General features: G+C 43.8%; 1 protein-coding gene and 1 long non-coding RNA gene across 5 annotated transcripts in view; one reads left to right on the forward strand and one right to left on the reverse strand.

Annotated features, from left to right (window-relative positions):
• SNX7 (sorting nexin 7) overlaps nt 1-14,470 on the reverse strand; it is a 110,979-nt gene extending 96,509 nt beyond the window's left edge. Inside the window, exon 1 of one of the 4 annotated variants that reach the window (XM_070077998.1) lies at nt 14,237-14,449. Coding sequence is in view for 2 of the 4 variants with exons in the window: in XM_070077997.1 (XP_069934098.1) it covers nt 14,237-14,416 (180 nt within the window). In the remaining 2 variants the exon portion in view is untranslated. Of the gene's footprint in view, nt 1-14,236 lie in introns of all 4 variants that reach the window. The other 3 variants (XM_070077997.1, XM_002715843.5, XM_070077999.1) reach the window with 3 other exon arrangements.
• The window catches only part of LOC103350114 (uncharacterized), a 110,699-nt gene continuing 98,448 nt past the window's right edge, over nt 13,209-25,459 (forward strand). The window contains exons 1-2 of the long non-coding RNA XR_011390557.1: nt 13,209-13,860; nt 17,036-17,124. This is a non-coding gene — a long non-coding RNA (uncharacterized lncRNA). The remainder of the gene's footprint in view (nt 13,861-17,035; nt 17,125-25,459) is intronic.

Raw genomic sequence — 25,459 nt, forward strand, 5'->3', positions numbered from 1 at the left:
GGAGAATAATACATTTACAGATAGCAAAAAAAAAGTAGAAGATTAAAACAGATGTACCAAATCCAAACCCAAAAAGTTCGCAGAAAAATTAAATTAAAAGATAACTCTATTTTGGTGCAAATGAAATTGAAATCAATGCATAGCTTTTTTGTTTGTTTGGTTGTGTGTGTGTGTGTGTGTGTGTGTGTGTGTGTTTTTTTTTGACAGGCAGAGTGGACAGTGAGAGAGAGAGACAGAAAGGTCTTCCTTTTTGCCGTTGGTTCACCCTCCAATGGCTGCCGCAGGCGGCGCACTATGGCTGGCGCATTGTGCTGATCCGAAGCCAGGAGCCAGGTGCTTCTCCTGGTCTCCCACAGTGCATAGCTTTTTAATAATACATATTTTTTCTGGACTTTTTGAGAAGTAACCTTATTCTTATCCATTAGTAATTTCAAATTGCCTGGCAGACAACACATGTAGTGACTCATATACAACAGCATTTAAGAAACAATACCAGAATTTTGGCATTGCTCTCAATAGATGTTGAAAAACATATGCTTTAATTATTTCAAATTAAAAGAACCCTACATCCTAAATTTTATTTCCATGGATCCTCCTGTCACTCTGGAAGGTGTTTCTATACTTCTGATAATTAACTAATTATAGTAGTTGTATAGATAGCCTTATCTGGGTTAATAGTATATTATCACAAAATCTTCCTTTAAATAAGAATAAGCTCCATAAAAATAGGGACACTGATATTTCTGTGGTCCTCTGAAGATCTTACTATGGATTCTATATGGATATTTACTACAAATCAAAAACATTAATCTTAAAGGCCATAATAGCAACCACTGACAGTTTTCTAAGTGCCAGTACCTGTGCATGCATTATTGCATTTAATCCCCTCAACAACCTGATGAAAATAAGCATGATTTTCATTTGTATTTTCCAGAAATAAGTTTGTGGTATAGGGATGATAAAATTTCTCCCCAAATCACTTATCTCTTCACTTATATAGCCAAGACTCTCATGCACACAGAAAAGCACCTGGTGTGTCATTTTATTCTATTTAACAAATGCTCACTGGATCGTGTGTTGGGACCTGAGCTGTGGCTACAACAGGAGCCAAGACTGGCAGAGTTCCTGCTCTCATTTTAGCTGGGTAGGAGAGGGAGTGTATAGATAATAAAGAAACATACAAATACAAATAATTCCACATTAAAGATAAGAACAAGTGTTAATAAACAAGAGGGTTACATTCCAGGGAAACTGAAGCAGTTCGCTGGGGTGAGGAGTTGAGACATGGAGCAGGAAGAACGCTTTTGGTAGAGCTATCTGAAAAGGATCCTTCAGTGAGATAAAGAGAGAAGGAGACAGTTATGTACAACACTGAGGGAAGAGGCGTCCAGTCAGAGGGACGAGAGGACCCAAGACAAGAAAGCACTTAGACTGCTCAAGAACCAGAAAGGAAACAAATGGCTACAAGAGAGAATTCTATGAGAAGTGAATGCTGTACCTGAAAATCCAAAAGTGAGACATCTGTGGCACAGTACAGGCTGACGGCCTGTATTCACTCTATTCAGACCCAACTGTAGGTTATCAATCGTTAATACTGTGGTTCTATGTATGTCAATTATACTGAGATAATTTCTTGTCCAGAGGAAAATGTTCTGCTTCATGTTTAACATTCTATTTCTAAAATTTTATTTTCTTTATTCAGAAAGATCCCATATGCCAAATAACTTTGCCACAAGTCTACTGTCAGGGGTGGTATGACTGTTCCCAGTGATCCTTCTTTTTCCTGTCAGATGACTCATTGTGCAAGTTCATGGAAAAACTGATTTAAAAAGTAAGTTTATTTTGGTGCAAAAAAAAACTTTGAACTACATGAATAGTTGTTCCATAATATGAATTTTCATGAATTTTTTGAAGACTCCTATATACATGTATCTCAAGAATTTTTCAAACCCAGTTAAACTTATCTTTCAATTCCATCTTGCATGAACTTTTTAAAGTACCTTCATACTATGTGGACAATTAGAGATTTTTCCCCAGTTTAAAAGATTCATATACTAAGAATTTGCCTTTTATATCTGAGCACACATAATAAAGCTTTCATTTGAATTTTGAACAGAATTTCTATTCACTATATTTCATTTTAAATGATTAAATCTTGTTTTACATTTGAAAATAAAGTTTCATATAAAATCCAAAATATGACATAAAATTACAACAAAAATATATTTCAAAAAAGATTATGCCAAATGAAAGAAACCAGACACAAAAGCCAGACATTACATTCATATGAAAGAACCCAGAGAGGCAAATCTATGCAGAGAGAAAATTGTGGATAAGTGGTTTTCCATAGTTGGGAGTGAAAACAGGGATTAACTGTAAACAAGCATGATAGATCTTACTATGGGATAGGAGAGTGTTTAAAACCGGTTTACAGTGATGGTTGTACCACTCAGTTAATTTGCTTAAAAAATCATCCATCTAAAATGACTGAATTTTATGGTATATAAAATACACCTCAATAAAGCATTTATTTTTAAAAGCATGTCATATAAAAGCATTTGTTAAAGTCAAAAAATTATGATTTAATTTTAAAAACTGCTCATGTAAGCTTCTGTTCTAGTTACACACGTGTTTTACTGATTTTATGTACCTGCTAACAATGTTTATTGTCCGTTTCATTAGTACTACAGGTAATACTGTATTATCCCAACATGACGCAGAACTCTGTGCCACAGTTAATCAAACATTCCCTTTAAAACAGACAGAATCAGGGCTGACCTTGTGGCACAGCAGAAAGAAGCATCCCATATCAGAGTGCCAGTTCAAGTTCTGCCTCCTCTTCTTCTGACCAAGCTGCCTGCAAATGCACCTGAGAAAGCAGCAGAAGACGGCCCACGTACGTGGAACCCTGACACCCATGTGGGGAACCTGGAGGATTTCCAGGCTCCTGACTTTGGCTTGGCCTATCCTTAGCGGTTGTGACCATTTGAGGAACGGACCAGCAGATGGAAGACATCTTTCTGTCGCTCCCTCACTCTCTCTGTTACTCTGCCTTTCAAATAAATAAATAAATCTTAAAAAAAAAAAAAAAACCTCATAGAATAAAATACACTTTGTGGTGTACATTAAGTTTAAATCTAGAGTCTTCTGACATCATTTCCCAAAATATTTCCAATAATTTCCCTCATGCCACTGATCAACCAAGCAAGCAAGAAAGCTACTGTTACCTCTGCATTTAAGAACCATAATTCCGTTTCCAATAGGTTTCCATGAATTTTTGGTTTAGAGGAGTTTTACAACATCTAATCTCCTTTCCAAATGCAACATCAGCTGTAGTTTTTACTGGTACGTATTTCTTTGCACCTACATTTACAGGCATGATGGATCTTCAAATCTCTTCTGTGAGCTACTTAAAATTCACTATTTCTCTCCTTTGCTGCCAGAGTTCCTTTTCATTGCTAGTACCAAAGCTGGCTGACTGGAACAGGTGCTATTAGCATAAAAAGATACATTTTTCCAAGTAAAAGAGATGCCTGAATGGTCTGCTTAGGGTTTATAGGCTTTGTGTTGATTTCTTCTAATATATACTAAATAGGAAATCTTTTTCAAGATTGAAGCTCAACACAGCTCTGTGTCATCCAGCAATAACATTATTCACTATTGATTAAGACCAATTTGTTTCAATTATATTTAGCATAGCATCCTGATAGGAAAATACAATACAAACTGAATTTACCGAAAACAGATCATTGGGAAATTACTATGATAATTGGGACTATAAATCCGGAATAAGCCAGAGGCCATGTCATTCATTAACATAAATACATTCTAAATATTCCAGAAATATTTAGGTCCCTAATTTCCTACCTTTAAGAAGTTAATCTATTGGAAACAGATAAGCAAAGAAGGTCTTAAAAAGATAAATAAATATGTATTTACAATCTAGAACCTATTAAGTATTCAAAACACTATCATTTCTATGTACAGACACAAAAGAAATTAGTTCTTTCTAGGAATGAAGGTTCTTAGGGAAGAGGTACTTTTACACGGGGTCATAAATAATAGTAAGGATTGTTTTCTTTACTCAACAGTAATAAGACAGAAGTAGAAAAATAAATAGTCAGCTCATGTACTGGCAAGTGAACCAATTTAGATCAGTGTTTCAGGATCTGTTTCTTTAGATCAATTTTTTTTTGAAATTATCAAGTACAATCCAATCACTTACCAATCAATCTTGCTGAAATGCAGATGCTGAGTCTCTGGGTTTAGAGAGGGTTCTGAGACTGCATTTCTAGCCAGCTCCCAGATGATGCAAAAGATTCATGGATCATAATACAAGTAGGAAGGTTCTAGAGAACAGAGTAGTCAGGGAGAAGGGATAAGAGCCAGTGCACAGCCTGATCACAGTCTTGAATGGGACAATGTGAGCAAAAGATCGGGTCTGTTGGTTCCAGAAACAGTGCTACTGGCATTTGGGATAGACTAGCAGCAGAAGATTAGAAGTGAGATGTGGTGGAGGCCCTTTTTAATGATTGTTAGAGGTAACCACATAACTACCCTGAGGTAGCAGTGGGAACAGAAAGGTACTAATTTCAGAAATTCCAAGAAGTTAAGACTATGAGGACCTTTTAGATACATGGACAGATATGGAAAGTGGGTACCCTGCACGCCTAGAGCATTGTTACACTATTAAAAAATTAAATGGAAAAGACAATAGGATTGGGACTAGAAACACATGAACTGGAGAACAGAAGAACATAGTTCAGTTTGGAAATTTAGTTGAAGGATTGAGTAGGATCATCTAATTAGGACTTTCCGCTGGTATGGTTAAATGTAGCAAGTTAACAATTTCATTGGAACAGTCTCTCAATAGTGGAAAACAACAATTCAACTGCCACACCCTCATCCAGTTTATGCTAGAACATTCGCAGTGACAGCATTCATGACTGTGCGAGGTAATACCTTTCATTTTGAAACTCTCAACTAGAAATTCCTGCTTTAACACAATCTTCTGTATATATTTTTGGTACCATGGTCCTAGTTCTGTCCTTCAAAGCTAGAAACATTTAATCTACCTAGACCATAATAACTTTCATTAAGAATGGTTAAAATAATTAATCCAAGCCTTTTGCAAGGCAAATCACTTTGTATTTACTCAAAATTTCCTCACAGCCATGGCTACCATACATATATCATCAGTGAAACACCTTTGTTCATTCTTCTTCCTGACAGTAAATGTGTGGCAAGACTGTTGCTGTGGGGGGCACTGTGGTGTAGTGGGTAAAGCCACCACTTGTAGTGCCAGCATCCCATATGGGTGCCAGTTCGCGTCCCGGCTATTCCACTTCCAATTCAGCTTTCTGCTATGGCCTGGGAAAAGAGCAGAAGATAGCCAAAATGCTTGGGCCCCTGCATCTGCGTGAGGGGCCCTGAGGAAGCTTCTGGCTTTGGACTGGTGCAGCTCCAGCCATCGTTGCCATCTGGGGAGTGAACAATCAGATGGAAGACTTTTCTCTCTCTTTCTGCCTCTGCCTTTCTGTAACTCTGCCTTTCAAATAAATAAATAAATCTTAAAAAAAAAAAAAAGACTGTTGCTGCTTTTTGTGCCAATGGAACGCAGCGTTAATGGATTCCAGCCCTCTTTCTGTAAAGCCCGGACAAACCTCTGGCTCCATCTCAACACAGCATTCCAAAGAACAGACAGGCTCTAGCATCAAAGGTAGGAAAATATTCCTTTGCCATTTTCTGATACAGACTACTGACCTCTCTTTTAAAACACAGAGGGTGGACTAGACCTTCCAAAGTGGCATGGGCAGTCCAGATGACATAATAATTAATAATCCATAGGATCATGAAAATATAGTTTGTTTAGATTCAATCTCATGTCATTAGTGCATACTGATCTGTCACTGAAAACCAATAGGAAATAAGCAACGTTGTGGAACACCAGGTTAAGCCACTGCTTATGACACTGGCATCCGTTAACATATCAGCAGCTCAAGTCCTGGCTGCTATGCTTCCAATCCAGCTCTCTGCTTTCATGCCTGGGAAAGCCACAGCTGATAGCCCAAATGCTTGTACCTCAGCTACTCGCATGAGAGACCGAGATGAAGTTCCAGGATCCTGGCTTCAGCCTGGCCCAGCCCTGGCTACTGTGGTCATTTGGGAACTAAAGCAGCATGTAGGATATTCTCTTTCTCTCCCTCTCTTTCTCTCTCTTTCTCTTCTCTCTCCTTTTTCTGCTCTGCCTTTCAAATAATTAAATAAATACATCTTTAGGAAAAAAGAAATGGTCCTAAATAGTTTCCCTAAATTGATTTTGAAGCTTACTTATTTGTATTCATTTTACTGTTTTTCATACATGTTAACTCAAAAAGATAACTTAAGGATATTTTATCTTCTTTCTACTTAAATTACCTGTTTTGTCTCTGCCCTCCCTGCCAAATGCACAAAAGTAACACAAAAGAGGACTATGATAACAGAGAATAGAATTTCAAGTTGTATAATATAAATAGTCAAAGATTGGCTCTATTTTCTTATTATTATTATTAGTAGTAGTAATAGTATTTGAGAAGCACAAAGTTAAAGAGACAGACAAGAAGGTCTCCCATCCGCTGGTTCACTTCCCAAATGACCCAATGTCCAGGGTTGGGCCAGAAACTCAATCCAGGTCTCGCACTTAGGTGGCAGGGACCCAGCTACTTGAGCCATCACCTGCTGCCTCCCAGTGTTTGCATTAGCAAGAAGCTTGGAGCAAGAGCAATGCTGGGACTCAAATCCAGACACTCTGATATAGAATGTGGATATTTTAACCAGCATCTTAACTGCTAGGCCAAATTCCCACTTCTATTTTCTTTGTTAAATTGGTTTCATTTGTTTTAGGCATCAAAATGGAAAGGTCCACTGGTCCAGAATCACAATGTAGGCTCTAAAAAAATAGGAATATACATTTATATATATTATTTAGTCCTCATATTTGTTATCCATGCTTTTTGTATAGATGTACTGAACAATCTGAGGCAATGACATTAAGTAACTTCTAAGTAAGGACTCAGAAGGCTGCTAATGTTTTACAGACTACCAGCTATCATTACAGTTACCATGGTTATGTACCAAACCATTCCCAAATTTACTGGTATAAAACAATTTTATGGTTCTATATCTCATGATGCTTGCTGGTCTACCAGGCCAGGCACGCACCCAGCACTCAGCAAGGGCTTCTCATCTCTCTTTCATTATCCTTGTATGTGAGGTCTTCTCCAAGAAGATTCAAAGGCTGAACATGCCTGGATGATGGGGATGAATCTATAGAAACCCCTTCCCTGGCAAGCATGCTACTTAATACTGGACGGTGCCTGGCATTTAGAGCTGGGGCTGCTGACGGGAGCATTTGTTTTCAATGTAATCCGGGCTTCCTCACAGCATGGAGGCCTTACACTGCATTTCTTACAAAGTAACTCCAAAGAAAAGCAGTGTTCCCACTGGACAAAGTGGAACCTGCACTGGGCTTTTATGAAACTGCACAGCATCACTTCCACCATTCCCTGTTGTTGACTTGATGTTCTCAGAAGCGGAACAGCAGTCAAAGCTTATGCTAGTCAAGGTTTACTGGGGGCTTATGCTCCAGCACTTGGGCGACCACACAGCGGGATGATGCTCCACTGACTGATTTTCAGAAGACAGCTGAACAGAGTGGTATACTGGACTGGGGAGGGGTGGCCACACCCTCATCAATCTCTGGCTCAACACCCTGAACACATGGCACTTTGCTTTGCATCTAGCTTGGTGCTTCTTGCATGCGCTGGTGCTTCTTTTGATACAACATGATCAAAATGGTGCTGCGGCTCAATACCAGCACCCCCCCCCCCCACCTCCAAGAAGGGCAAATATCATACTGGGCTATTCTGGACATGCGTGTGAGCTGGGAAAGTCCCTAGCAGGCCAGTAGTGGTGTTTTGCAATTAGAGTCTGGAAAGCCCTTGTTTCCTAATAGATTTGAAGTTAGGAAAAGCAGCCTGTAGTCCGATGGATACGTGGTAGGGTCCGAGGGGATTGGCTTTGTGATTTCTGTTTCTTTCTTACCTCATTATACTCAGAGTCATCACACTTTTACCAATTTTTGAGGAAAGGAGCACAGGCCTCATTTCTTGACAGCAGGTAGTTGACATATAGAAAAGCATGTGGAATGGGAGACACTGAGTGGCCATCTTTATCCAAAGCTATACTCCACACATTTGTGCTATCATCTCCCATCCAGCTATCCTTTGCCCCAGGAAGTTACCCCTTACAGATGACATCTCTTTAGCAGGTCATCCAGTGGGGGCGGGAGATCCAATGGCAAAAAGAAATGAGCTGAAAGAACACACACTGTCTACATCTCGCTGTAAATCTATTCCTTTGCAAGCGGGCCCTCCTCCATACCTCCACTTCTCTCTGGATTCAGGCAAAACTAATTCCACTTCCTGTCCCTTTAGAGCTAGGGATACCTATGACTTTTGTTGAGATAAGACTCTAAGTGCCTCAGTACCCCTTTTTGTTTGTGAACTCTACCAGTGATTAATAAATAGTCCCTAAATAAATTGTCAATTAGACCATTAGAGAGAATTCTGATTTTTACCGGGGCAATGATTGATACAGGACACAACTGAAACTAAGTAGAGACTGGACTGCTCAAAGACCAATGTGAAGACTTAAAAGGGTTTTCAGCAGCTTCTAAGCACTTTTACTGAATTGTTGAATAGTGCAATGATGTCTCTGTATTACGATTTAGAATTTCCAGATTGACAGATATCACACACAGAGAGATATCTGTGGGTGTGGATAGCAATGTGGAGGGGCAGGGATTTGGTTTCAGCACCCCTCTTCCCACCCCCATGCTCAAATCCCTTATGTAAAATGGCACATCACTGGCAGATAACCTCCAGAAATCCTACTGAATAGTTTAAATTATTCCTAAATGACTTATAATAACTAACACCATATCAATGGCAATAGTTGTTACTATATTTTTAGGGAAAAGCGACAAGAAAAAAGTCTGTACATGCTCTGTACAGATGCAATTTTTAAAAAATTTCCAATCTGTGCTTGGTGGAGGTCACATACAGAACCTACAGATACAGAGGATGACCACCTATACACATACACACACACACACACACACAGACACACACACACACACACATGCATGTATGGGTACATGTATACTGGATTTATCAACAATTATAACTGTAAATAGCCATTTCAACAATTTTATGAATGACTTTTTTCAAAACTCTTCTCAAATAAACATGCCTGTTGTTTATTCCTCATTTACTATAAAACAACCTTGAGGGCAGGTGTCTGCACACAGATATCCCATATGATCCCTGGTTCAAGTCCTGGCTGTGATGCTTCTGACCCAGCTCCCTGCTAACGGGCCTGGGAAGGCAGCAGAAGATGGCCCAGGTGCTTGGGCCCCTGCCACCCACATGGGAGACCGGGATAGAGTTCCAGACTCCTGGCATCAGCCTAGCCCAGTCCAAGCCATTGCTGCAACTTGGGGAGTGAATCAGCAGATGAAAGATATCTCTATCTCTCTCTCTGTCTTTACTCTCCCTCTCTTTGTAGTCCTGCCTTTTAAATAAATAAATCTTCAAAAATAAAAATCTTGGGGCTCACAACTGTTCTACAGTTTTAGTTACCAGCTAAGATGCCTGCATCCCATATCAGGGAGCCTGGGTTCAAGTTTCAGCTTTGCTCCATATTCCAGCTTCCTGCTAATGCACACCTTAGGAAGCTGCGGGTGATGGTTCCAGTGGTTGGATCCTTGCAGCCAATGTTGGAGTCTTGGATTGAGTTCCCAGTTCCTCCTTTGGTATGGCCCAGCCCTAGTTTTTGGCATACATTTGCAAGCAACTGAATCAAAGAATGGGAGCTCTCTCTTTCTCTGTATGTATGTCTGTTTCTAATATTTGAAAGCAGTTAGAGAGAGAAGGGGAAAAATGGAGAGAGAGGGAGATATCTTCCATCCACTGGTTCACTCTCCTAAAAGTTGGGCCAATGGATGGGCCCAGGCCAGGCCAAAGCCAGGAGCCTAGAATTCCATCCAGGTCTTCCATGTGGGTGGCAGGGACCCAAGCAGTTGGCTGTCTTCTGCTCCTTTCCCAGGTGCATTAGCAGGGAGTTTGATTGGAAGCACAGCACAAACTGGTGCTCATGTGGGATGCAGGCACTGGAAGAAGTGGCTTAACCCACCACACAAGAACACTTGCCCCTGATCACTTCTTTCAAGTATTTATGAACAAAAGACTCAATAATTCACCTTGTGGGTTTGCTGGAGATTGAAATTAAGCATGCTGGTCTATACTGCCCAGAAATTCCTTTTTTTGTCCATTATTTTTAAAAAAAGGATATTTGGGGCCGGCGTGCTGTGGCAAAGTGGGCTAAGCCTCCACCTGCAGTGCTGGAATCCCATATGGGTTCTGGTTCAAGACCTGGATACTATTCTGATCCAGCTCTCTGCTATGGCCTGGAAAAGCAGTAGAAGATGGCCCACATCCTTGGGTCCCTGCACCCGCATGAGAGAACTGGAAGAAGCTCTTGATTCCTGGCTTTGGATTGGCTCAGCTGTGGCTGTTGCGGCCATTTGGAGAGTGAACCAGCAGATAAAGGACCTTTTTCTCTGTCTCTCCCTCGCTCTGTCTGTAACTCTACCTCTCAGATAAATAAATAAAATCATTAAAAAAATTTTTAAACAGGATATTTACCTATCTCTATTTTGTGTGCAGCAGTCCTACATTCCAAGACAGCTCAAAGTTGAGCAGCTGTGATGAGGAAGATTACATGCATAAAGTCCCTGATAACCAAATCTCACTTTATGGTCCACAGGACCTTTAAAGAGACCAATAACAGGAGCTACCCTTTACTGAGCACCAGAAAAGCATGATAGTGCCCATTATGATCTATGTAGGTAAGCTGTGTTTCAACTGCTGCTTTTGCTACACATTACAGTGTATAATAAAAATAAAGCAATTCGTGTTATCTTGATATATTATTTTCCCCAAAAGGAAAATGTTTTCCTTGAAGTATAATGAAACTGGCCCTTTTTCTCTAGTTAAATTTTTCTAAGCCTCATTTCACTTTGGCCTAGTTCTTACACAAGTCTTTAATATGCCACTATTTATATCTTTTTTCTCTTCATGTGTTTTATTGTTTCTAGATCACCAGTCATCTTCTCCTCCCTTCTAACATCTATACTTACTCTTTCAAATCAATAGCATCTGCAGGTCTCCTGAGTTTGACATCATTCTCTCCTCAGTGGATTATTTGCAAACTCAAAACACCATTTGGTTACACTTTCCATTCATCTTCACTTCTAGGGCCATTTAGACTGTCTTCTCCCCTAAATTGCCAGATTGTGATAGCCAGAATTGAATCTTGCATGTTTTTCTAAGAACACATAGCACAACATATTTTATAAAACTATGTATTTCTAATGTATTGTAGGAAGAAAAGGAATAATAAAGCAAAGTTCATATTCTTTTAAAAAGTCTGGAGGAGGATAACAGAAATACTTTTACAAATCATCTAAAGGAGGAGCAGGGAATGTTTTTTCTGCCTGGGGCCATTTTGATATTCATATCATTCATAGGCCATGCAAAATTATCGACTTAAAAGTTACCCTGCTATTGGGGCCGGCTCCTCAGCATAGCAGGTTAAGCCTCTGTCTGCTGTGCCAGCATCCCATATGGTGCCGGTTCAGGTCCTAGCTGCTTCACTTCCTATCAAGCTCCCTGCTCATGAGCCTGGGAAAGCCATGGAAGATGGCCTAAGTCCTTAGGTCCCCAAACTCCCATGGGAGACCTAGAAGAAGCTTCTGGCTCCTGGCTTTGGCCTGGTCCAGCCCTGATTGCTTTGGCCATTTGGGGAGTGAAACAACACATGCAAGATCTCTCTCTCTGTCTTTCTCTGCCTTTCAAATAAATGAGTAAATATAAATTTTTTAAAAATTAGCCCGCTATAGATTAGTTGAATTTCGACTCCCACCTACGGTTGCCTTGACAGGGCCAGACCAAAGGATTCTGCAGGCCTTACATGGCCCATGGGCCAGACTGTACCTACCCCATCTAAGGGAATAAAGAGGCTACAAATGTGAATGCAAACTGAATATGAAAGTGGTGGATGTTAAAGTACTTGAGGACAGAAACAGACTGCTACATAAACAATTGTTAATTAATATCCTTGGGTGGACTGACTGCAGTGGACTTCTAGAGAGAAGCAGGCTAAAAAGTGGGAAGAGGAAAGGATAGGCAAATGGAGACTGCCTTGCATTTGCTTGTCTAACGATGGTTTATGGCTGAAATTCTTAACTTACTGTAACATAAGTAGATGGTCAGTTTTAAAGTTTCTCAAATACAGTGACCTTTCCAAACTTTGAACACTATTATGCCCTTAGCTCAATCTACATGGCCAGTTTAAGTTATACAACATGAACAAGCAAGGTAGATCCAGCTGTACTAGCCTGAGGCTCTCTTTTAAAAAGAATACAAAATTTGGCAGAAAAACCAAATTTTACTTAGAAATCTCAATAGATGAACCTGACCATGCAGATCTAGATTTCCTACTCTGAGGCAGCTTTAGGTGATTTATCAGAAGTGCTCCTGGTTGCAACCTGGCTTGTCCATTCCACCTAAAACAGCCGCAACTCCAGCAACTCCAAACATTGCCAGAGGCCAGGGGAAGAAGAGTTGGAAGCTTGAATTTCATCAGCTTCGCCCATGCCCACCTCTGACCTCACGAACACAGTAATTCTCAAGAGCTGGCTGGGACTCTTAAGAGAGACCACCCATTGGGTTAGGGTTAAAACAATTCCAGATGATTCTGATACACAACTGCCACTCCCAGCACTCCACGCCCCCCAGCACACACACACACACTGTTGCCAGTTTCCCAATGCATAGCCATGAAGTAAGACCCACAGACTTAAAGGGCAAAAAAAAAAAAAAAAAAAAAAAAAGAAGAAGAAATCAACCAACTGCCCAATTGTCCCAGATCTGAACATAAAGGATATGTGAAATGTAAGACAGTGTTAACCTTTTACAACCAATGTAAAATAACTGCATTATTTTATGATGTAAATAAACTAAAAAGTCAGGAGACAGACACCCTGAAATCTAGACTAGGACTGGGCCTACCATTCCATTTATTCCCTAAGAAAACATAAATCCCACACATTCCTTTGGGAGTGAGCATATGTGTGCTCCCTGTCTTACTTGGGCTGGCTCTCCCATCGCCAGGGCAGCTGTGAGGTCTGAAGGCTGCTGCACCCAGCATCTCAGGGTAGCATCTGACTACTGCACAGCCTTCTTCACAACAAGATTCCGAGCGGAACTCAAGTCTTCTTCAAGCAGCATCTGCAGACTGGAGTTTCAGCCAACCGCCCCACTGGCATTTTTCTTTTCCAAAAGTCTTTAAGAAATGATAACCATCAGTCTACCCACACCAAAATTCTACAAGAAAACGCCAAGAAGTCAATTTCCCCGCAAGTCTAACACAAGCTTGGAAGGGCATGTGGTACTAGACTTCCAGTGGGAAAGGAAGGGAAAACAAAACGAAAGCGCTGGCTGTGGGCTTGGTGGCCCCAGCGACCATCTGCAAAGTCCTGGGCTGAGCAGCCCAGGGGCTTCCTGTGAGCCTGATTCCAGCCGCCGCCTCCTGTTGGGGGGATGGCCTCGCACCCATTCCCGCTGGACTGGAGACACGCCTCGGGTGTCACCCAAGTCTCCAATCCACAACCAGCAGCACGAAATCAAAATAATGTCTCTTCGCTCAGCTGATCTCTCTCCCGGAGTCCAGGGCTGGCCAGCCCCCGAAAAGAAGCTGGTAAGGGCGAGGGCAGTTTCGGGCCGCCAGCCTCTGGGGTACGGGTACTGTCGAGAGATGTCCGTGTCAGCGAAGCGCAGAGCGAAACAAATCACAACTTTGCACACTCCACGGAGCACGGCCCTGCGGAGCGGAAGGTCAAAGTGCGGAAAAGGGAGCGGCTACAGTTGGGAACCCCGCGGGGACGCAGCCCCGGGTGCCAGGAGAGAGTCCCGGAGGGGTCCCACAGCCTGGGGCTGGCCGCACCCACCTCCAGCCCCGAGCCTCCGCGCGGGGAGGGCGGGCGCGCGGGAGGCAGCCGCCAGCGCAGCGGTGACAACTCGCGGAGTTGCCTCGGAACTTTCCCGGGACGCGCCGCCTCCGCCGCCGCCCTCACCTTACTGAACACCTCCAGGTCGTCCTCGTCCTCGTCTAGATCCAGCACCTCAGACTGCAGCAGGGCGGAGGAGCCGCTGCTGCCCGCGAAGGGGGCGCCGCCCCCCGGGCTCTCCCCGTCGGCGCCCCCGGCCGGGAGGCCCGAGGAGCGCGCCTGAGATGCCCGGCGCTCGCCCTCCATCCCGAGAGTGCGCGCCCGGCCGCCGCCGCCGCCGCCAGCCCGGCACCCCCGAGCGTGCCCATTGGCTCCCGCGCATCCTGCGCCTCCCCGGCCGGCCCCGCTCCAGCCCCTCGCCCGCTGCGCAGACGCGGAACTGCCGGGGCCAGCGCCCGGCCGGGCAGGGTGGCCGCGGGCCGGAGTGCGTCCCCGCCCGGCCTGAAGCTGGCGAGAGGGTAGGGGTGGGACGGTGGGGCTGCCGGCGCGGGTTGGGAGAAGGCCGACCGCCCCTGGAAGGTAAGAGACGGGCGGCCCGCACTGTCCCAGCCGACTGTTTCCGCGGCGGCGGGCTCTGGGAAAGAGGCCACCGAGCAAAGCGTCCGCTTCGCGGGATCCACAGCGAGGCTGGCAGGCAGAGAGGAAAAAAATAAAAAAATCTGTGTTTCCTGTGGTTAATGGTTGCCTGCCTTCTTGGTTGTGATTTTCGAGTCTGTCCCTGTTCACCTAATGTAAAAATAACAAACATGAAAACCTCCTCATTTTGTGATCGATTTTAAACCCAGTAACAGGCCCGCGGTCATTTCACTATCAAACAAAGGAAGCTGAGATCTAAAAACTGCCTTCAGCCACTTTCAAACGCGTCTTTACTCCAGGAAGTCTTCCTGAAGTTGATGAGCAAGAATGTTCTTAAGAGCCAAGAGCAGCCAGCGGGGCTGGACGCTGCTGGGGAAAATGATCTTCAGCCCTTGCTCTGCCAGTGCACAGCTATAATTTTTCAGTTGCAACATTGTTATTTAAACAAAAATAAGTGAACTCCAAAAATAGTGGAAGATCAAATGCAAAGTGGAGTATTTTTAAAACATCAGGTTTTCTCATTTACTGCTTTTCATCCCGTCTCCTCCATAAGCCCTGTCTAAACTTTTCTAAAAAATTAAAGACTATATGTAGGAAAGCCCTATTTGGGTAAGTGGAGAATACCTTCATTTCTGATCCGAGGACATGGTCTTAATAATGTACAACCGCTTAACCATTCAAAAGTACCTCTCGTTGGCTTCAGGACAGGGACCCACCTTGTAGTCAGGTTAGTCATTGGCCAAAGAACATCCACACTTGTTCTTGACCTTTCTGGTTCCCTACCCGTCTGTCCCATCTCTTTCAGAAAGACTTGCCAAGTGACAATTGGTTCCCAATTCAACATTTAGTTTTAGTCTGTCTTACAGATTGGATTTGTTTCATACATGTCTTACATCCCTTAGTAAACAATAAGATTTATAGGTCAAAGATCACAATATGTATTGATAAACCACAGTATCACACGTATGCACTCAAATAGTCTCTGCTAAGGCTTATAAGGAATACAAGTTATTGAAACACTGTTTTTCCTGTCTAAGTTCCTTCTGGCTAGTGAGGCAGATTCAAGATCTCCTAATTGCAGTGTAAACCAGGAAATTCTTAATGATACCATGACTCACAGAATTCCCAGGAAGCATAGAGAACAAACAAGACCAGAAAGTGGCCAGACCAAGCCAGAGCTGCACAGCCCGGCTCACAGGCAAAACCGTACCACAGAACCAATGGCACAGGCTTTGCTGCCACCATTGCCTGGTATTAGATGCCACACCTCCTTCACATACTGCCATTGACACCTGTGGCACCACATTTCAGGTGTTAGCCCTGACTCTAGTACCATAGCTGCCTTTGAGAATCTCACCTGCTGTTGCTGCCACAAAAAAAAAAAAAAAAAAATCCCCACAATTCCATTTCTCTGTGTTGTTAGGTGTAGATTCAAAATCCCAGAGGAAGGGTATATCTTTAGCTTACAGGTAAGATGCTCAGATCCCATGTTGTAGCTCTGGATTCAAAGCTTAGTTCCAGCTCCTGACTCCAGCTTCCTGCCAGTGCAAACCCTGGAGGCAGCAGTGGTGGTTAAAGTAATTGGGTTCCTGCCAACTACATGAAAGACCTGGATGGAGTTTCCTGCTCCCAGGCTTCAGCCTGGCCCAGCCCCAGCCAGTGTATGTGGGGAATAAACCAGTGGATGACAATTTATGTCTCTCTCTCAGCCTGCTTTTTTTTTTTTTTAAGATTTATTTTATTCATTTGAACAACAGAATTACAAAGAGGTAGACACAGAGAGAGAGTTCTTCCATCTGCTGGCTTCCCCCTAAATAGCCACATTGGACAGAGCTGAGCCAATCTGAATCCAGGAGCCAGGAGCTTCCTTGGGGTCTCCTACGAGGGTGCAGGGGCCCAAGGACTTGGGCATCCTCTGCTGCTTTCCCAGGTGCATTACCAGGGATCTGGATTGGAAGTGGAGCAGCCAGGACTCGAAGCAGCACCCATATGGTGCTGCACCAAAGCGTCGACACCTCTCTAAGCCTCTTAAGTAGATAAATTTTTAAAAATTACAAAAAAGAAAAGTGGAGTTTATGTCTGCTTGGCCAAGTGGCCAAGTCTTATGAAGAGAGACTTGTGCAGAGAATTTTCTAAGCAGAAAGTCCATACTGATGCTGGTCAGGAAAGAAAGAGAAAGACAAAGATCCCTACTATAGTCTATGATTTTGGCTGTCCAATATTGATAAACTTTCTCCACATACTTCCCGTAAAAAATAAGAAAACACTGTTTTTATTTAATCCTCACAGGCATCCTATGATACAGTTGCTGTTACTACCATTCCCATTTTGCAGACAAAAATTGATGATGAACAGAGAAGCATGATATCTTACCCAAGGTAAGTAGTAAGTGGTGAGTGATTTATTGTTCACTGAACAGAATGCTATATACTTTGACTCTGAAAATAGAAAAGGAAATCTATAAAAATATTTGCAGTTTCTCAGTTCTTGAAAATTATCAGAAAAGATAATGCTCTAATCCTTCCACCACAAATCCTGAAAAACTGTAATAAGAATCTAAATTCACGGGGCTAGCAATGTGGTATAGCAGGTAAAGCCACAGACAGCAATGCTGGCATCCCATGTGAATACCTGTTCATTTTCTGGCTGTTCTGCTTCCAATCCAGCTCCCTGCTAATAGCCTGTGAAAAGCAGCAGAAGAGGGACCAAGTGCTTGGACCCCTGCCACCCACATGGGAGGCCCAGGTGAAACTCCTGGCTCCTGGCTTCAGCCTGGCCTAGTACTGGTCATTACCAGTGAACCAGTGGATTGAATATATCCTCTCTTTCTCTAACTCTGGGTTTCAAATATATGTCTTTTTTTTAACTTTTATTTAATGAAAAATATATAAGTCTTAAAAAAAGAAAGAATCTTTAAATTTATGGCTGAGCCTGCAACAAAGCAGTTGATTTCTAAGGACAGGAAACAAACTAACCTCAAGTGAAAGCTAGGGAATTAAGTAGATACTCTGCCCACAAGGTAGAATGGGTCTTAATAAATGCTTGAGTTTGAACTTTCTTGAAGATATAGTAGAAATATAAACTTGTAAAATATTCAGTCAGTAACAAAATACTCCTGGGTCTCCCTGGGCTGCATGCAGGAAAGACACCTAAGTCCTAACCCTGAACTGGGAAGTGAGAGTTTCTGAGTTAGTGATAATCTGGGATCCTTGACATCATCCAACAAATAATCTCTTTCTTAGCACAATTCTGAAGAAGTTGCTACAGGTAATGCCATACTGCAGATGAGATCACAATTCAAACTTAAAAACTTCCAAGGAAAGAATCGACCATTACAGAAGCATCATACAAAGCTATTAGAAAAAAAAGGACAGCCTCAAAGAACTTTACATAAGGAAAAAATATACAAAAATATATTAAATGAATTTTTAAAACTCCAAGATGCTATTTAAAAAGTTGAGAAATGAAAAATATAGACATTGTGCTAGCTGTTCCATGTTTTCCTCTAAGTTGATTCTTGTCACCTGCTTTATGAGAGTGGAAAGGAACCTGTGAATAGTTCGTCTTTACCATTTGGTAAATGTTAGACTTTGTGAGTAAAGAACCTAGAGAGATCCTAGAGGAAGCTTGTCTTCTTCCTCTTGCTGGTGTGGTCTCTGGCGCTCATTTTTCTGAACTGCTCAGTGAGAGTCCTGAAATGCACAACTTTCTTTGGTGATCAACTCACTGTAAAAATGTCCTGTGGGGGCACAGTCTAGAGACAGATATTGTGGGCCTCCCCCCACCCGGCCGTGTGGCTGTACCCCCTCTACCTTTAGTCCCGAGCATGGATGCACAGCAGGGGCACTAGAATCCAGGCTTTGCATGACCTCTGTCTTGCACAGCCAGCCAGTGCTGACTCTGCACCAGACTCTGAGAGAGAACCCCTCAAGTGTCTGGTCCTGACAGTGTCCAACAGGCAGCAGCTTTTCCTGGCACTCAGCAAGTTTTGTGGTCCAGCACTTCCCAGAGGTCATATTTCCAGCATGTCCCACCAGTGAAATACCTAATTGACTTCTCCACTATTCAGGAGTCACAATGGTATTCTTTCTAATGACATCAAGATTTCAGGCCTGGCAAAGCTGGACTTGACTTTGGGTATTTATCTTAGCACTAAGGGGATGATCACACTTTATATCTGCTGTTGGTATATTTGATAGAACTTTTAACTCTCTCATTATTCTAAATCCCTGTTAATAATGTTTATATAAAACTTTACCTGTTCAAATGACTAGATGGCACCTGTCTCTTGAGTAGACTCTGAACAATACAGAATATTACCAGGAATTACTCCAGCTAAATCTGCAAAGTTGGCATTCTGGGGCTGGTACTGAGGTGCAGCAGATAAAGCCACTGCCTGCAGTGCCAGCATCACATATGGGTGCTGGTTCAAGTCCCAGCTGCTCCACTTCTGATCCAGCTCTCTGCTGGTGGCCTGGAAAGGCAGTGGAGGATGGCCCAAGCACTTAGGCCGCTAAATCCACATGGGAAACTTAGAAGAAGTTCCTGGCTCCTGGCTTCCTATCAGGTCGTGTCTGGCCATTGCAGCCATTTGGGGAGTGAACCAGTGGGTGGAAGATGTCTCCCTCCCTCCCTCCCTCCCTCTTTCTTGCTTTCTTGCTTTCCCTATCTATCTATCCATCCATCCATCCATCCATCCCTCCCTCCCTCCCTCCCTCTCTCTCTGTATAACTCTGCCCTTCAATGAATAAGTAAATCTTTTTTAAAGGCTTACAATGGCATTCTGAGAACCTCCTTACCACCAGCTGACTGAGGAAGAAAACCCTTGAGTGTATTCCCCATTTGCAAGCCCCACCTGAAAGTGGGCAGCTGCATCTGAATGGGCCCACTCAAGGGTAAACCTGAAGGACAGGGTTGAAGGAAAATCTCCTCATTGGTCAGAACTTAAAATGTAACATTTGGTCATCTACTAAGTCTGGAGAGAGAGATGACCAGAAATACAGGCCCATGATTAATTCATAGGCAGTTGCAAATGATTTTGTTGGATGATCAGGGAGGGACTTAGAAGGAATAGTTTGGGATGACTGGTGAATAGGGAAGTTAGTCAAGTATATGGATAGACATTTCAGAATGCAACAGACTCAGGTATCCATGGCTGTGAAGTGCCCATTAGAGTACAACTACTATGCAGGAGCTTCTTAATGATTAAGTGGACAAATTGTGCCTTCTGGGCTGTCAGTCAACCTTTCTCCCTGTCATCAATGCCTTACTGGGTCTGTGAACCAATGGCTATAGTGGCTGGAATGGAGTCTGTGCATGAGCTCAGCAGCATGAAAATCTTTTCACCCAAGCTCTTCTGGCTACTACTGCTGTCATGCACCTAATGTGCCAACAGAACAGTTAACATTTATCTCTCAATGCCGAATCATTCCTGAGGTGTGAGGTCCATGTCAATGGTCTCATGGCAGCTTGATTAGGTGGGATGTCTCCCTTCATGGAATAGAATAGAATGGAATAGAGATTCATTCTCACTGAAATAGACACATTCTGGATGTGAATTTGCCTGCATTGCCAATTCTGTTTCTGCCACCACTACCACCCCACGGATTAAGAGTGTTTTATTTACCATGATGACAATCCACACAGCATTACATTTTGCCAAGGAATATAACTCACATCGAAGGAAATTATCACGGGCTCATGCACATGGAATCAATTTTTCTTATCATATATTTTATAACCTGGAAGTGATGGGCTTACTGAAGACTCAGTTGCGGTGCCATTTGGGAGACAGCATCTTGAAATGGGATTCTGTTCTACCTTAGTGGGTACAGGGTCTCATATACAGTGCATCAAAATCCTTTCTATGATGCTGTGTCCTCCACAAGTAGGAAACATAGGCACAAGGATCAAGGAGGTTGAGAGTGACTCGTCTTCCTGTTACACTGAGAATATAGCTGCAGAATTTTGCTTTCCACCCCCTTTCTCTGGCCCAGAAGTGAGTTGTACTCTTTTGTTCACACTCATTGACCAGAATAGATCAGATGAATCCACTAAACCTAAAGTTGTCATGAAAAACAATCATATCGTATGCTCAGTAGGCAGAGGGTCAAAAAATACTTAAATAGTACAAATGACAGCTTTTACCTGAAAGCACTTAATTCTAGGTGATTAACATGAGCTAGTGACAAGCTAATGGAGGGTTCATAACCCCAAGCCTGTGATTAATACCCAATTATCTCCGAGTATAAAACTCTTTATATTATATTTCTTTCTGGCTTAGAAAACTCAGGCATATATTTTAAATTATTAACTTCAATTTATTCATCAACAAAGTTGGGATAATTAATAGCATGTACTTCAAAGTTATGAGGATCAAAGAACCTAATATAAGTGAAATCATTGTGAATTAAAGATATATACTAGTCTTAATCATTTTATTACTATTACTACTAGCATGTGGTTGCCATATATACCTTTAATATCATTCATTTAACCATTAGTATGTGGTTGCCATTATTTCATTTAGACTCCCAAGCAGCACTGCTTGGGTTAGTGCCTATGATGCAATATAATGCTTTGCTGCTTTGACTACAATATGTGTTTTTAAAAAAGATTTCCATTACTATTATGGCATACTAGCAATTTCAAGTCCTCTGCCATTTTTTGGAATAAAGAAATAACCTAATGTGTTAGGATACCAAGGCAACATAATTTTAAACATTAACCAAGCAAAACCTAAAGGATATGGATTATGCGTGTAATTCCATGACCTACAATGGCCTGCTTTTTTTTTCTTGAAAAATGAACCAATAATCCTATCAAAAGCAGGAATTTATGAATGATCTTCATTAAAAACAAGAAATGGGTGGATTGTGGTGCAGGGGATGGGGGCAGTTCTTCCAATGCAATGTTCTGCTAATGCATACTGGAGGAAGCAGATGATGGCTCAAGTGTTTGCCTCCTGCCAACCACACAGGAGATGTGGGTGTAGTTTTGGGCTCCTGGCTTTAACTTGGCCCTACCCTGACTACTGTTGGGCATTTGGGGAATGAACCAGTGTGTCGCTCCCCCTCTTCGTGGAGGAACGACACTGAACCCTGCCTAGGCTTCATATCCGAGTCACGGCACCATTATGTCGCTCCCCCTCTTCGTGGAGGAACGACACTGAACCCTGCCTAGGCTTCATATCCGAGTCACGGCACCATTATGTCGCTCCCCCTCTTCGTGGGGGAGCAACACTGAACCCTGCGCTGTTCTTTCGTCTGCTCGGCCCTCCCCGGGTTTGCTGCTGGTTCTTCCCGGGTTGGCTACTATCCCTTCCACCTCCATGGAAGGGCAGTTCCCCCTGGCCGCATTCCCCACTTCCGCAGGGGAGCGGCACACCGCCGGCCGGCTCTTCTCGGGGGCTGCACAGGTTCCCTTAGATGTTCCCCATAGATGTTCCCGGTGCATGCCGTCTCTCTCCTCCCTTATAGTCCTCTTCTGCCAATCCCAACTCGGCTGCCCACACGCCGAGTACGCTGCTCTCCAATCAGGAGCAAGTCCTACAGTTTATTAGTTGAACTGGAGGCAGCTGTGCGGAAGCTGTTTACTTCTCTCCCAGCGCCATATTGTGGGAGAGCAGATGCATAGAATAAGTCTTAATTCCAGCAACTCAGTCCAGTCCGGATTGCTCCCCACAGATCCCCCTTTCTTTTTATTTTTGGCGTTGATACGCGCCTGTCTTCGGTGTCCCGCGGCACACACTCTGCTCTACTTGCTAGAGTTGCCACAGGCTCTTACAAGTCCTATCAATCAGGCAAACCGAATCCGGGTCCTCTCTTCGCCATGTTGTGAGGAGGTTTTTAGGCGCTGATGCGTGCCTGTGTTCGGTGCCCTGCAGCGCATGCTCTGCTCTGCTAGAACTGCCTGCAGGTGCTTACAAAACCTATCAGGCAAACCGAATCCAAGCCTTCTCATTGCCGTATTGTGGGGGAGACTTATTAGTGTTGGTTCGTGCCTATCTTCGGTGACCTGCAGCTCATACTCTGGTCGAGCTGCTTGCTGGTGCTTACCGCCTTAAATCAGGCAGACCGAATCCAAGCCTCCTAATTGTTGCATTGTGGGGAAGCCTTACTGATGTTAATTCGTGCCTGTCTTCGGTGACCTGCGGCGCATAAGCTGCTAGCCGCCCAGGTGCTCATCGCCTCACTTAATCAGGCAGACCGAATCCAAGCTCTCACATTGCAGTGTTGTAGGGAGGCCTTTTTATTTCTCTATTTCTCTATCTCCGGGCATTCCTATTTCTCCCATTTTACTTCTATCTTCCAGCATTCCTATTTTTCTCACTTTACTTCTAAACTTCTGTTTCTCTTATCCCTGCGGCTTTCCGGCACCTCGCCCCGCCGGCGGGTTCCCGGCTCTGCGCCGCTTCAGCCCGCGCGCCTCTCTCATCTGCGCAGCTTCCCGGCTTTGCGCGGCTTCCCAGCGCCTCGCCCCGCGGCAGCTTCACGGCTCTGCGCGGCTTCCCGGCGCCTCGCCCCGCCGGCGGGTTCCCGGCTCTGCGCGCACGCTCCGCGGTCTCCACGCACTTCGCGCCCGCACCACGGCCTCGCGCCAACGCCCCGTGCTCTCTCTGCACGCGGCGGCTTCCGCGAATGTTTCCGCCACCACCGGCATTCAGTCCAAGTTCCCCGGACTAACCTGGCGAATCCTGGCGGCCCACGTCTGTGCCTCTGGTTCCAGATCTTCGCCTCTTGCTCCCCGGGGTGACTTGAAGAATTCCAAGGTGGCTTATATCTCCGCCTCGGCCTGCACTCGCGGCTTCATCCTCCCTAACGTTTTTCTCTACCCGGTATGTTTCCTTAAGTTTTCTTCCAACAATATTCCTCTCATTTCTCCTGGCTACTCCCCACAGTCCGTATCCGAGTCCAAGCCTCCTCCAGGTTTCACTTTCGCTTTCAATCTCCTAGCTTCCCCGCTATAGTCCGCATCCGAGTCTATGAAAGCTTTCACTTTCGCTTTCAATCCTAACTTCTTTCCCACAGTCCATATCCGAGTCTATGCCTAGGCTTTCAATAGCTTCTTCCGGCACCTAGGCTCTTTGCTAGTCTCTCTCTCCGGCATTTTCCTGCTTCTTCCTTCCTAGGTTTCCTATCCGAGTCAGGTTTCCTATCCGAGTCACGGCACCATTATGTCGCTCCCCCTCTTCGTGGAGGAACGACACTGAACCCTGCCTAGGCTTCATATCCGAGTCACGGCACCATTATGTCGCTCCCCCTCTTCGTGGAGGAACGACACTGAACCCTGCCTAGGCTTCATATCCGAGTCACGGCACCATTATGTCGCTCCCCCTCTTCGTGGGGGAGCAACACTGAACCCTGCGCTGTTCTTTCGTCTGCTCGGCCCTCCCCGGGTTTGCTGCTGGTTCTTCCCGGGTTGGCTACTATCCCTTCCACCTCCGTGGAAGGGCAGTTCCCCCTGGCCGCATTCCCCACTTCCGCAGGGGAGCGGCACACCGCCGGCCGGCTCTTCTCGGGGGCTGCACAGGTTCCCTTAGATGTTCCCCATAGATGTTCCCGGTGCATGCCGTCTCTCTCCTCCCTTATAGTCCTCTTCTGCCAATCCTAACTCGGCTGCCCACACGCCGAGTACGCTGCTCTCCAATCAGGAGCAAGTCCTACAGTTTATTAGTTGAACTGGAGGCAGCTGTGCGGAAGCTGTTTACTTCTCTCCCAGCGCCATATTGTGGGAGAGCAGATGCATAGAATAAGTCTTAATTCCAGCAACTCAGTCCAGTCCGGATTGTTCCCCACACCAGTGGAATGAAGATATTCCTCCTTTTCATCCATTCATCTACCTCTTCTTCTTCTTTCTCCATCCCCTCCTCTCTGCCTTTCAAATAGAAGACATTAACTTTTCAAAAAATAAAAAGAAAAGAAAAAGAAGAAAAGAAAAAAAGTTATTACCTTAACACAACTGAAAATACAAAAATAGACAGGTAGGGGGAACTCCAGGCATAGTAAGATCATTGTTGAATAAATATAATCTAATTAATTATATGAATGGATTGATTTTAAAACAACTTAGTATTACCAAGCTTGCTTCTAAATTGTCGATGTTTTTTACTGAACACTAAACCTCCATTGGTTTTGAGAGCTTCTCCTATCCACAATACACCGTTTCTATAGACAGACCCATAAGACAGATCATGGCTAGCACAGAATTTCCTTTAAGAGTATTATCACTATTATAAAAAAAAAAACTCTGTTCATTTCGTTTGTAGAACATGTTTCTTTGAAGATATTGCTTTTAAAAATCTTTCAAAAATATTTTTTAATAAATTGTATGTTTGGTGATGCCTTAAATAAAGGTGTTATGGAACATAGGGGAGCCACATTTTATGCTTAAATGAAAACATATTCTTATGTGTGGGGAGCAACTCGGACTAGACTAAGTTACTGGAATTAAGACTTATTCTATGCATCTGCTCTCCCACAATATGGCGCTGGGAGAGGAGTAAACAACTTTTACACAACTGCCTCCAGTTCGACCAGTAACCTGCAGGAGCTGATCCTGCTCCTGATTGGAGGAGAGCAGCGTACTCGGCGTGTGGGTAGCAGAGTTGGGATTGGTGGAAGAGGACTATAAAGGAGGAGAGAGACAACATGCACCGGGAACATCTATCTGAAGGAACATCTGAGCAGCCCCCGAGAGAGCCGGCCGGCGGTG

Source organism: Oryctolagus cuniculus, chromosome 7 (genome assembly GCF_964237555.1).
Source record: "Oryctolagus cuniculus chromosome 7, mOryCun1.1, whole genome shotgun sequence".
Lineage (NCBI taxonomy): Eukaryota > Metazoa > Chordata > Mammalia > Lagomorpha > Leporidae > Oryctolagus > Oryctolagus cuniculus.